At 39.6% G+C, this 13,668-nt stretch overlaps 1 protein-coding gene across 6 annotated transcripts in view; it reads left to right on the top strand.

Annotated features, from left to right (window-relative positions):
• The window catches only part of chl1b (cell adhesion molecule L1-like b), a 254,285-nt gene that overhangs the window by 153,137 nt on the left and 87,480 nt on the right, over positions 1–13,668 (top strand). For 5 of the 6 annotated variants that reach the window (XM_061874747.1, XM_061874744.1, XM_061874745.1 and 2 more), the window contains 6 exons: positions 3,091–3,213; positions 7,170–7,340; positions 7,475–7,504; positions 7,670–7,781; positions 10,161–10,342; positions 12,532–12,663. In XM_061874747.1, coding sequence (XP_061730731.1) covers positions 3,091–3,213; positions 7,170–7,340; positions 7,475–7,504; positions 7,670–7,781; positions 10,161–10,342; positions 12,532–12,663 — 750 coding nt within the window. The remainder of the gene's footprint in view (positions 1–3,090; positions 3,214–7,169; positions 7,341–7,474; positions 7,505–7,669; positions 7,782–10,160; positions 10,343–12,531; positions 12,664–13,668) is intronic. The other variant, XM_061874748.1, reaches the window with a different exon arrangement.

The following is a 13,668-nucleotide window of genomic DNA, read 5'->3' as shown; positions in this document are numbered from 1 at the left end:
AACAGGTGACGTCATCGTCCGCGACTTCCGGTAAAGGCAGGGCTTTTCTGTTAGCGACCAAAAGTTGCGAACTTTATCGTCGATGTTCTCTACTAAATATGGCAATATCTCGAAATGATGAAGTATGACACATAGAATGAACCTGCTATCCCCGTTTAAATAAGAACATCTCTTGAAGGATCCCCATTAGCTGGCTGCCACAACAACCCACTAGTCTTCCTGGAGTCCACAAACTCAATACAATTACAAGTAAAAGCATATAATTATAATTACAAAATACATCAACAAGCAACCAATTTACAGCCTCATATTATTCATTACAATATACATATAACTACACAATGAAAAAAAAACACAAATCATCAACAAGCAAACTAATTTACAGACTCAGATAAAATATACATGTCCAAGAAAGAAAGGGTGGTCCTAAATAATTTTTATTTTTTTGGATCAAATACAAGAATATGTGTGTGTTTGGTGCTCTATTACAGCTCCTTTAAAGCGATTCAAGTCCAGTCCTGTGCAACAATAGCAGCTGTCCCTCCCTGCAGTGAGTCAGTCGGAGGTGGCATGTTTAAAGTAAATGTGGAACAATGAGCATTTAGCCTTTCCACTCTATTTTGTGTTTTCGCTCCCACACATTTTAAGTACAAAATCCACTCCAGGGTTGACCTCAGAATAAAAAGCCACTCACACACTGGTGATTTTTTTTTTTTTTTTTTTTCTATATGTGCAGGTTGAATCCTTAAAACATGGGCGTCAAACTCTGGCCTACAAGCCAAATTTGGCCCGCCGTACAACTTCATTTGGCCCTTGAGGCAATATCAAATTAACATTAGAGCTGGCCCGCCGGTACTATAAAGGCACTGCCTTAGGCGTTGTCTACAATATGTTGTCACGTCCGCTTTTCCTCCATACAAACAGCGTGCCGGCCAAGTCACGTGATATATGCGACTTGTACACACACTTAAGTGAATGCCATGCATACTTGATCAACAGCCATACAGGTCAGACTGAGGGTGGCCGTGTAAACAACTTTAACACTGTTATTTTGAGACACTAGTGATTTAGGGCTATATAAGTAAACATTGATTGATAGATTGATACTGTTACGCCTGTGTGGCATCGTGGTACCGGGTTCGATTCCCTCGAGGATGCGTCAAAATTGAACACAGCAAATGTAAGTTTTAACAGATTTATTCTACAACAATGATCGAAGAAAAAGAATCAATCAATCAATCAATGTTTATTTATATAGCCCCAAATCACAAATGTCTCAAAGGACTGCACAAATCATTACGACTACAACATCCTCGGAAGAACCCACAAAAGGGCAAGGAAAACTCACACCCAGTGGGCAGGGAGAATTCACATCCAGTGGGACGCCAGTGACAATGCTGACTATGAGAAACCTTGGAGAGGACCTCAGATGTGGGCAACCCCCCCCTCTAGGGGACCGAAAGCAATGGATGTCGAGCGGGTCTAACATGATACTGTGAAAGTTCAATCCATAGTGGCTCCAAGACAGCAGCGAGAGTCCCGTCCACAGGAAACCATCTCAAGCGGATCAGCAGCGTAGAGATGTCCCCAACACAAAAGAAACACTGGAACTAACAAAAGGAAACCAAAGACGCTAGTATGAGAACTAGGTGATACAAAATGCAAACTAAACTGACCCGTAGGCACAAAAGAGAAAACAAAACCTTCAGCATGAGAACTGGAATGAACAATGGCTAGCATGAAAAGCTTAGCGAGAATATACATAACATGAAAGTATTGCAGGCGTAACTCGTTGCATGAAAAGCAAATCATGAACCCAGGCTGAACAAACAAAAGAGGACGGCTTATGAAGTGACGGTGATTCAGCAGGTGAAATGATGAGTAACCATGGTAATGAAAAAAAACAGGAAATAAGCATGTTAAACATTAGAGTCACATGAAAATGGAACAGAAACAACAATAATATGAGAAAATCCGCATACGGATCTTAACAGTTACAAATATGCGCCACACTGTGAACCCACACCATACAAGAATGACTAACACATTTCGGAAGAACATCCGCACCGTAACACAACATAAACACAATAGAACAAATACCCAGAACCCCTTGCAGCACTGACTACCACCAAAACCCGCTCCCCAACACCAACCCCACCCATCTCATTATTATTTTATTTTAAGATTTATTAGCCCGTGGAAAAATGTAATGTTGAAGGCTGCAAATAGAAAAGAGGCATTAAATGTTTTATTTAAATTGTATTTATTTGACCATTTATATTTTTTCCGTTTGTTTTTTTAATGTGGATTTTGCACTATTAAGTTATATAATTATTGCTTGTTCCATATTCATTGTTGAAGCAAATCAGTGTAGCAAACTGAGCAATAATTAACAATTTATTCATGCACTTTCTCTTGTTACTTCAAGGCTTGAATGTTTGATTCATTCATTATTGTTATTTTATTTTCGGATAGGTTGATTGGCAACACTAAATTGGCCCTAGTGTGTGAATGTGAGTGTGAATGTTGTCTGTCTATCTGTGTTGGCCCTGCGAAGAGGTGGCGACTTGTCCAGGGTGTACCCTGCCTTCCGCCCGATTGTAGCTGAGATAGGCGCCAGCGCCCCCCGCGACCCCGAAAGGGAATAAGCGGTAGAAAATGGATGGATGGATGGATGTATTATTAGCCTTCGGACAAAGTTTATTTTGATATTTACCTCAGAAGGCTGCAAATAGAAAAGAGGCACTCAATTTTTATTTAAATTTTATTTGATATGCCCTTGATATGTTTTAATTATTATTTATATTATTTGAAACTGGATTTTGCATGTCACTATAAAGTTATATAAGCCTTGCTTGTTCAATATTCAATGCAAAACTTGTTTGGGTCCCTATTAAAAGGTTCATTTGTTAGACCCTCGGTCTGCAGCTTTGTTCCATTTAAAATGTTGTCCCACTCTGTATTTGACTTTGACACCCCTGCCTTAAAACATGCAATGGCATTAGTGCCATCTTTTGGATGTGGAGAGAATTGCAACAGTTTGTTCATGCTCGACTTGTTAATAGTTTTTTTTCCCCTCTATTTTTCTAGATGTACCGAAGTTTCCAAAAGAAACTCTTGATCCAGTTGTGGTGGAGGAAGGTCAGCCTTTTATCTTAAACTGTGACCCACCCAAAGGAATACCCCCTTTCCAGATCTACTGGATGACTATCAGTGAGTGATACCTCTTATTGTGTCTACAAATGACTTCCACTCGAGGAAAACACTATTTTGTTTGTTGCCCCATTTCGGTCTTTAATATTATTCTTATAAGACATTTGGGACTGTAGTGCTGACTACAGTATTGAGTGGCTCTTTGAAGTTTGCAGCTTGTAAAGGTGACTATTAGTGAAGTGAAGGGAATTATATTTATATCTCGCTTTTCTCTCGGGACTCAAAGCGCTTTTACATAGTGAAACCCAATACCTAAGTTGCATTTAAACCAGTGTGGGTGCCCAAGGACACAAGGGCAGAGACTAGGATGCCGGAAGCGGGGATCGAACCTGTAGAAGAAGAAGCACACTTTATCTACGGGGGAAAATAAGGTCGACGGCTGCTTACCGTAGAACAGGGGTCACCAACCTTTTTGAAACCAAAAGCTACTTCTTGGGTACTGATTAATGCAAAGGGCTACCAGTTTGATACACACTTAAATAAATTGCCAGAAATAGCCAATTTGCTCAATTTACCTTTAACTCTGTTATTATTAATAATTCAATCAATCAATCAATGTTTACTTATATAGCCCTAAATCACTAGTGTCTCAAAGGGCTGCACAAACCACTACGACATCCTCGGTAGGCCCACATAAGGGCAAGGAAAACTCACACCCAGTGGGACGTCGGTGACAATAATGACTATGAGAACATGATACTGTGATACTGATGATACTGATGACTATGAGAACATATGAGAACATGATACTGTGAAAGATCAATCCATAATGGATCCAACACAGTCGCGAGAGTCCAGTCCAAAGCGGATCCAACACAGCAGCGAGAGTCCCGTTCACAGCGGAGCCAGTAGGAAACCATCCCAAGCGGAGGCTGATCAGCAGCGCAGAGATGTCCCCAGCCGATACACAGGCGAGCAGTACATGGCCACCGGATCGGACCGGACTCCCTCCACAAAGGAGAGTGGGACATAGAAGAAAAAGAAGAGAAACGGCAGATCAACTGGTCTAAAAAGGGAGTCTATTTAAATAATTAATGATACTTTGTGGAAACACTGATCATCTTAATGATTTCTCACAATAAATTTCTATAGAAATAGATAAATATTTTTATAAATTTATTTTGACTCTTTAAAATTCAACGTTAAACCGAAGAAAAGAAGAGAAAAACTAGCGAATTCGAATCTTTTTGAAAAAATTAAAAACATTATTTATGGGACGTCATTGGTCATTTTTCCTGATTAAGATTAATTTTAAAATTTTGATGACGTGTTTTAAATAGGTTACAGAAGGATTACAGAAGCTAAAATGAAGAATTTAATTAAAATGTATTTATAATAAATAATAATACATATAATTAAAAAAATTAAATTTACTTGAACATTGATTTAAATTGTCAGGAAAGAAAAGGAAGGAATGTAAAAGGTATGGAATGTGAAAACATGATATCGTTAAATACTAAGACAGAACCAAAACCAAAAGGGTACAAACACAAAGCGCGCACGAGTCGGATAATCAAACAAAAGGAACTAGCCTGGGAGCTAGAAAATAACAAACAGGAGCTTAGCGTGGAAGCTAGCGGGTAGCGAACAGGCAAACAGAAGTCGTACTTGTATAATGAAAAATAAAACGGAAGCAGGGAACAAAAAACAGTAAGCTACAAACATCAACTGAATATAGCTTACCGCTACGCTGCAAAGACAAGGTACGACACGACAGGAGCGATAACACATCACAAGAGCGACTAGATGTGACATCGACAAGACAATACAATGATCCAGCAACTGACACAAGACAAAGCAGGTACAAATAGGAGCAGGCTGATTGGCAACAGGTGTGGCCAGGTGCCAATCAGCCATAGCTGAGGAGGAACACAGCACTCAGGGAACAAGACAGGAAGCTGACAAAATAGGAGCACTAGACAGGAACTAAAGACAGGAGATACTAAACACAGAGGAAAGACAAATGCAGAGGAAACAACTAAAACCTAGACAAACTGTCAGGGGAAAGCCTGACACAAAGTAAAAAAATAGATGAATTTATTTAAACAAGTAAAGACCAAGTCTTTAAAATATTTTCTTGGATTTTTAAATTCTATTTGAGTTTTGTCTCTCTTAGAATTAAAAATGTCGAGCAAAGCGAGACCAGCTTGCTAGTAAATAAATAACATTTGAAAAATAGAGGCAGCTCACTGGTAAGTGCTGTTATTTGAGCTATTTTTAGAACAGGCCAGGCGGGCGACTCATCTGGTCCTTACGGGCTACCTGGTGCCCGCGGGCACCGCGTTGGTGACCCCTGCCGTAGAAGAAGCGCACTTCTTCTTTTATGGGGGAAAATAAGGTAGACGGCTGACTGCTTACTGTAGAAGAAGAAGCGCACTTCTTCTACAGTAAGCAGCCGTCTACCTTATTTTCCTTCTTCTACAGGTTCGATCCCCGCTTCCGGCATCTTAGTCTCTGGGATGAAGTTGACGGCTGCTTACCGTAGTTGAAGACCTCCATCCATCCATTTCTACCGCTTATTGTGGCTCAATATTGGTCCATATCAGAGATGCACGGATAGGCAATTATATCATCCGCAATCGCATCACCAGTGTCGTCATCCACCCGCCGTGCACCCGAACCAACATTTTATCAGAACCACAACCGCCCGCCACCCGCCCGCTTGAATACATGAGAGGTCGGCCACCTTTACCACTCACAGAGCTATTTAAACCTGTTTCACAGAGTAATGAAGACAATGGGAGCCGCTAACGTTCTCGCGAATATCCAATGGCGTTCATCCTGATGACAAGAATAAGGGCGTGCGGTGAAACCATTGCCTTTGACACCTTCAACAACATGTACAAACCGATAGTTAGTCCGGCAACATGTTGTGTGCAGCTTCTGCATTCACACGTACAAGATTGAAAGGCATACTGGGTGATACAGAGTACACTGATGGTTGTGATATAAACAACTTTAACACTTTTTAATATGCGCCACACTGTGAAGCCACACCAAACAAGATTGACAAACACATTTCGGGAGAACATCCTCACAGTAACACAACATAAACGCAACACAACAAATACTCAGAATCATTTGTATCCGTGACACTTCCTGAATATATTTTACACCCCCGCGCCCCCAACCCCGCCCACCTTACCGACGCACGGGGTGTATAAAATAGTCAGGAATTGTCATGGATGCAAAGGATTCTGGGTATTTGTTGTGTTGCGTTTATGTTGTGTTACTGGAAGGATGTTCTGCCGAAATGTGTTTGTCATTCTTGTTTGATGTGGCTTCACAGCGTGGCGCATATTACTAAGAGTGTTAAAATTGTTTATATCACAACCATTAGTGTACTCTGTGTCACCCAGTATGCCTTGAAGTCGTGTGCGTGTTGCTGCGGAAGCCACACAGCATGTTGCTGAACTGACAAGCAGATCGTAAATGCTGTGGAAGGCGACAAAGCCAATGGCTTCATAGCACGCCCTAATACTTATTAATTGGGTGACTGCCGGCAGTCGTTCAAGAGACTATTAGCGTCTCCTATTGTTTTCCTCGCTTTGTGACACGGGTCTTAAATGGCTCTTTGAATGGTAAAGGATACCGATCCCAGAACCATGTATATCAAATATTTCCGGATGGTTCAACCTCCACCCGCCCGGATCTCATTAAAATCAATTTCTTCGTCATGTCACCTGCCCGACACGCGGTCTCATCCGCGGACTCCGCGGATGAGACCGCAAACCGCGCATCTCTAGTCCATATATAAGGCGCACCGGATTATAAGGCGCACTGTCAGCTTTTGAGAAAATTTAAGGTTTTTAGGTGCGCCTTATAGTGCGGAAAATACGGTAAGCCGAGACAATGTACAGTATAATTGTATCCATGAAGTAGTTCAGTTGATCACTTGCATGATTACAAATAACAAACTACCAATCACATTGACTGATATTCTTATGTGTGTTCAGACCTCCAACATATAGAACAGGACGAGAGGGTGTCCATGGGCTTGAACGGAGACCTGTACTTCTCCCACGCCGTGGAGAAGGACAGCAGGCGAGACTACTGCTGCTTCGCTGCTTTCCCAAGAATCCGAACCATCGTTCAGAAGACAGCCATGTCTGTCAACGTCAAGACAAGTAGGTTTCAACCGGCAAAATTCCCTCCAAAATAAAAAAAAAGGATGATGAATTTAAGTCATTTTCCATGCATGTGCATCTGCTTTGTGTTCCTTGGTTGTCACTTTATTTCATGCCGCCCTCCTCCATTTCAGAAAAAAGTCATAGCATGAGCCCTGAAATTGGTGAGTTTTCAGAGTACTTACTGTACTTTTTTAAAATTTTTATTTTGGTTGTGTTGCCTGCATGAGCAGTTATATGCAGTGGTTGTCTATGTGTGTGTGAGTTTTGTTATTGTAAATATGTAAAACTCACAATATGCTTTCTTCCTTGACTCATGCACCAACCAGCCAATGCCATCCTGCAGAGAAGACCCTTGCTTATGACGCCCTCTGGTGTCAGATCAGAGAAACAGCTGGTCAAAGGAGAGGATTTAAAACTTGAGTGCATTCCTGAGGGATTGTGAGTCATAACACATGTTTACTTGCAACATTGACACTACTGTAGGGCTGGGCGATACGCTGTTTTATGAATATCTATTAGGACATGTCACGATACACCAGGGGTGTCAAAGTCAAATACAGAGTGGGCCAAAATTTTAAACGGAACAAAGCCGCGGGCCAAGGTTGAACAGATGAAGCTTTTAATAGTTAATAAGTTTTGCATTGAATATTGAACAAGCAAGGCTTATATAACTTTATAATGACATGCAAAATCCAGTTTCAAATAATAATAATAATAATAATTAAAAAATATCAATGGCATATCAAATGAAATTTAAAAAAAAATTGAGTGCCTCTTTTCTATTTGCAGCCTTCTGAGGTAAATATCAAAATAAACTTTGTCCACAGGCTAATAATACATTTGAAAATAAAATAACAATAATGAATGAATCAAACATTCAAGCCTTGAGGTAACAAGAGAAAGTGCATGAATAAATTATTGCTCAGTTTGCTACACTGATTTGCTTGAACAATGAATATGGAACAAGCAATAATTATATAACTTAATAGTGCAAAATCCACAATTCAAAAAACAAAAGGAAAAAAATAAATGGTCAAATAAATACAATTTCAATAAAACATTTAATGCCTCTTTTCTATTTGCAGCCTTCAACATTACATTTTTCCACAGGCTAATACATCTTAAAATAAAATAATAATGAGATGGGTGGGGTTGGTGGTGGGGGGCGGGTTTTGGTGGTAGTCAGTGCTGCAAGGGGTTCTGGGTATTTGTTCTGTTGTGTTACGGTGCGGATGTTCTCCCGAAAAGTGTTAGTCATTCTTGTATGGTGTGGGTTCACAGTGCGGCGCATATTTGTAACTGTGTTAAAGTTGTTTATACGGCCACCCTCAGTCTGACCTGTATGGCTGTTGAGCACTTAAGTGTGTGTACAAGTCGCATATATCATGTGACTTAGCCGGCACGCTGTTTGTATGGAGTAAAAGCGGACGTGACAACTTATTGTAGACAACGCTAAAGGCAGTGCCTTTATAGTACCGGCGGGCCAGCTCTAATGTTAATTTGATATTGCCTCAAGGGCCAAATGAAGTTGTACGGCGGGCCAAGTTTGACACCCATGCGATACACGTTATACATCTCAATATTTTGCCTTAACCTTGAATGAACCCTTGATGCATATAATCACAGCAGTATGATGATTCTATGTGTCTACATTAAAACATTCTTCTTCATACTGTATTAATATATGCTCATTTTAAACGTTCATGCAGAGAGCGAAATCACAACTAAGTCAATTGACCAAAAATGTATTTATTAAACAGTAGCACAAACATTCATGTCATTTCCAAAACAGAAAGTGCAAGATTGAGAGAGACATTTTAAAACAAGCTATGAGTGCACTTTTGTGCATGATGTCACAACTACACTAAATCAAAGTGCACTTTTTTTTGTACAGCGCGCCACTACAATAGTTAAAAACAAATAAAGTGCACTTTTGTGCATGATGTCACAAAAAATATTTCAATAACTGTCAAATAAAAATGAACTGCATAATTGGAAATCAAATAGTGTCCTTCGCTATGTGGTGGGTTCTTGCGGACGTTATCTCCTTCTGTTGTTGACTATTTTTTTATATACGGTGTTGATTTAAAAATGGAAGACGCCAAGCTCCGATGAGTCAGTGCTGGTTGCTTGTTTTTTTGTTGGGTGTTGACATGCGGAGTTTCAAGCACTCTAGCGGGTGACTTTTCAAATGATGCAACAAATTAGTAGTGCCGCTACTTTTTGTAGCAACGCTTTTGCCGCATACTTGACATATTACGGTTGTCTGTTCAATATCTTCCCGCTTGAAGCCAAACCACAATTGACCCGTGCTGTTTTTCTTGGGAATCAATTCTTCTTCCTTCATTTGTTACCAGATTGGCACCTTCTCTCTCTCGAATTACCACTCGCACGGCTCCGCTTGCACCACCTGCTACAGCTAACGTTACCCATGACGCTACCTCTCTGCTTCGCGAGGGCATATGACGTTGCACGTGCGACAGTATGTGACGTAAGGTGCACTTGTTTTATTTATCTGTGAGAAACAAAGACAAGAAAGAGTGAGAATAGACTGGTAGTGTCATGCCCACAGCTAAAATCAACTGCGTGAGAACGTATTCTCGAATAATCAGGATGTAAGCATTTGACAAACTTGCGATCTTATCGAGTATACAGTATTCGATATATCGCCCAGCCCTACACTACTGTAACATTATACTGGCTTTTACGAATAATTCGGAGTAGCCATGCATCAAACAGAAAGTGCATCAATGGACAGAGAATCTGTCTGAAGAAGTCTACAACCATGTTTGTCTGTTTTTGTCTTTTGTCTTCAAGTCCGACCCCACAGGTGGAGTGGATCAAAATGGGTCACAAGCTCCCAAGTAAAGCCAAACTGGAGAGTCATGGAAAACTGCTGATTGTAACAAACGTGGAACAAGAAGATAGCGGCAAGTACATGTGCAAGGCAAAGAACAAACTCGGCGAAGTGGTCCATTACTTCACGGTAAACGTTGAAGGTAATTAAAATGTGCAGTGAGACATGCAGTTTTGTGGTTGACTCTCGTGTAAAAAAAACAGCAATAAAACGTTATTGAGTGATCAGTGCCTGTTCAAATCATGGGTTTTTGTGCTTGTGTGGGTTCTTGCTACCTGTTTGCTTCCCACAGTACAAAGACATGTGTGTCCAGGTAACTGCAGACCTTCAATTGTCTAAAGAGATGTAAATAGTTGTGTCTATATTCCCTGTGGTTATTTGGAAAAATGGTCCAGAGCAATGGTCCCCAAACTACGGCCCACCAACGTCCAAAATCTGAGTGCAAGTTAAAAAAAAATATATATGTATGTATATATATATATATATATATATATATATATATATATATATATATATATATATATATATATATATATATATATATATATATATATACATATATATATATATATATATATATACATATATATATATATACATATATACATATATATACACACATATATATACATATATATATATATATACGTATATATATATGTGTGTATATATATGTATATATGTATATATATATATATATATATATATATATATATATATATATATATATATACATACAAACTTTGTATATAAATATGGTAAATCTTTAGTATGGGGAACATGTTCACCAATAATTAGTTGCTTATTAAAGTAACAAAGAGTTATTTGGACACCCGGGGCACATATAAGGGTTAGGTTTAGGGTTAGGGTTACTATAGAAACAATAATTATGAGGTTATTGAGGGAAGACTCTTAGTTATTGGCTTACTGGTTGTATAATATAATTAATAAGTACTTAATAATGAATAGTTAAGAGCCAATATGTTACTAATTTGCGTGTTAATAGGCTACAAATTAATGGTGACCATGTGTTCCCTAAACTAAAATGTTACTATATATATATATATATATATATATATATATATATATATATATATATATATATATATATACGTATATATATATATATATATATATATATATATATATATATATATAGGCTTCACGGTGGCAGAGGGGGTTAGTGCGTCTGCCTCACAATACGAAGTTCCTGCAGTCCTGGGTTCAAATCCAGGCTCTGGATCTTTCTGTGTGGAGTTTGCATGTTCTCCCCGTGACTGCGTGGGTTCCCTCCGGGTACTCCGGCTTCCTCCCACTTCCAAAGACATGCACCTGGGGATAGGTTGATTGGCAACACTAAATGGTCCCTAGTGTGTGAATGTGAGTGTGAATGTTGTCTGTCTATCTGTGTTGGCCTTGCGATGAGGTGGCGACTGGTCCAGGGTGTACCCCGCCTTCCGCCCGATTGTAGCTGAGATAGGCGCCAGCGCCCCCCGCGACCCCGAAAGGGAATAAGCGGTAGAAAATGGATGGATGGATATATATATATCTTGATTGGATTATCCAGAGAATAGTGCTCGATACCGTGGTAGAGCGCAATATGTATGTGTGGGAAAAATCACAAGACTACTTCATCTCTACAGAACTGTTTCATGAGGGGTTCCCTCAATCATCAGGAGAATTATATATATATATATATATATATATATATATTAGGGCTGCGAATCTTTGGGTGTCCCACGATTTGATTTAATATCGATTCTTGGGGTCGTGATTCGATTGATTTTTTCAATTCAACGCGATTCTCGATTCAAAAACGATATTTTTCCGATTCAAGACGATTCTGTATTCATTCAATACATAGATTTCAGCAGGATCCACCCCAGTCTGCTGACATGCTAGCAGAGTAGTAGATTTTTTTTTTTTTTTAAAAGCTTTTATAGTTGTAAAGGACAATGTTTTATCAACTGATTGCAATAATGTAATTCTTTTTAACTATTAAACGAACCTCGATAAGGAATTATTCACTTATTCATGTCTTTCTTCTGGTTGTACGTTGTTAACGAATGTGAGACTGAAGATTCAGTCACCACATAATTATGTGCCGTTTTTTTTTAATATCCTCTGGCAAATGAATACCATCATTGTATATAAATGTGTGTTATCTTTATTTGAAGCATTCAGACAATGGTGACATTGCCTGCGTTTCCAATTAAAGCTTATGCTCATATTCCAGTGAAGCTTTGGTACAAAATACATTCAGTTATTCACTCTTCTTTTCTTGTAACGGCTTAATGTGTAATGTCTCATGTCCTAATTGTGTCTTCCCAGAGCCTCCAGAGTGGGCATTTGAGCCTGAGAGTCAGCTCAGTATGATTGGCTCAGATGTGCTCATCAAGTGCTCAGCGACCGGGACTCCCCAGCCGACTATAACTTGGAGAGTGAACGGTCTGCCTCTGCATGGTTAGTCCCGCATGTCTTAGGTCTGAATTTGCAAATGATTGGCACATTTTTTGTTTGTTGTTTGTTTTGCTCTAAACGGGCGATAACTTAATGCATGATAAGGCATGGGAAGACATGCTCAGCAGATGGCGGGGATCGACTTTGTCATAGTAACTTTACCCTCAGCTGTTGCAAAACACAGACATCTTGACATTGGGATCTCACTTTAGGGGATACAAAGATGGTATCATAGCAAAATGTTGCATCATCTTGATTCTTGGGGTATAATTTGCAGGATTTAAGGCAGTGTTTCTTAACCATAGGGCAGTGGTTCTCAACCTTTTTTCAGCTCCCTGTGACCATTTTTTTAATTCAAGTACCCCTTAATCAGAGAAAAGCATTTTTGGTTAAAAAAAAAGAGACAAAGAAGTAAAATACAGCACTATGTCATCAGTTTCTGATTTATTCAATTGTATAACAGTGCAAAATATTGCTCATTTGTAGTGGTCTTTCTTGAACTATTTGGAAAAAAAGACATAAAAATAACTAAAAAATTGTTGAAAAATAAATAAGAGATGCAATTATAAATCAATCAATCAATGTTTACTTATATAGCCCTAAATCACTAGTGTCTCAAAGGGCTGCACAAACCACCACGACATCCTCGGTAGGCCCACATAAGGGCAAGGAAAACTCACACCCAGTGGGACGTCGGTGACAATGATGACTATGAGAACCTTGGAGAGGAGGAAAGCAATGGATGTCGAGCGGGTCTAACAGGATACTGTGAAAGTTCAATCCACAATGGATCCAACACAGTCGCGAGAGTCCAGTCCAAAGCGGATCCAACACAGCAGCGAGAGTCCCGTTCACAGCGGAGCCAGCAGGAAACCATCCCAAGCGGAGGCGGATCAGCAGCGCAGAGATGTCCCCAGCCGATACACAGGCGAGCAGTACATGGCCACCGAATCGGACCGGACCCCCTCCACACGGGAGAGTGGGACATAGAAGAAAAAGAAAAGAAAC

This window comes from Nerophis ophidion, linkage group LG16 (genome assembly GCF_033978795.1).
Source record: "Nerophis ophidion isolate RoL-2023_Sa linkage group LG16, RoL_Noph_v1.0, whole genome shotgun sequence".
Lineage (NCBI taxonomy): Eukaryota > Metazoa > Chordata > Actinopteri > Syngnathiformes > Syngnathidae > Nerophis > Nerophis ophidion.
The sequence above is the reverse complement of the archived record's forward strand: the minus strand, read 5'-3'. Positions and strand labels throughout refer to the sequence as shown.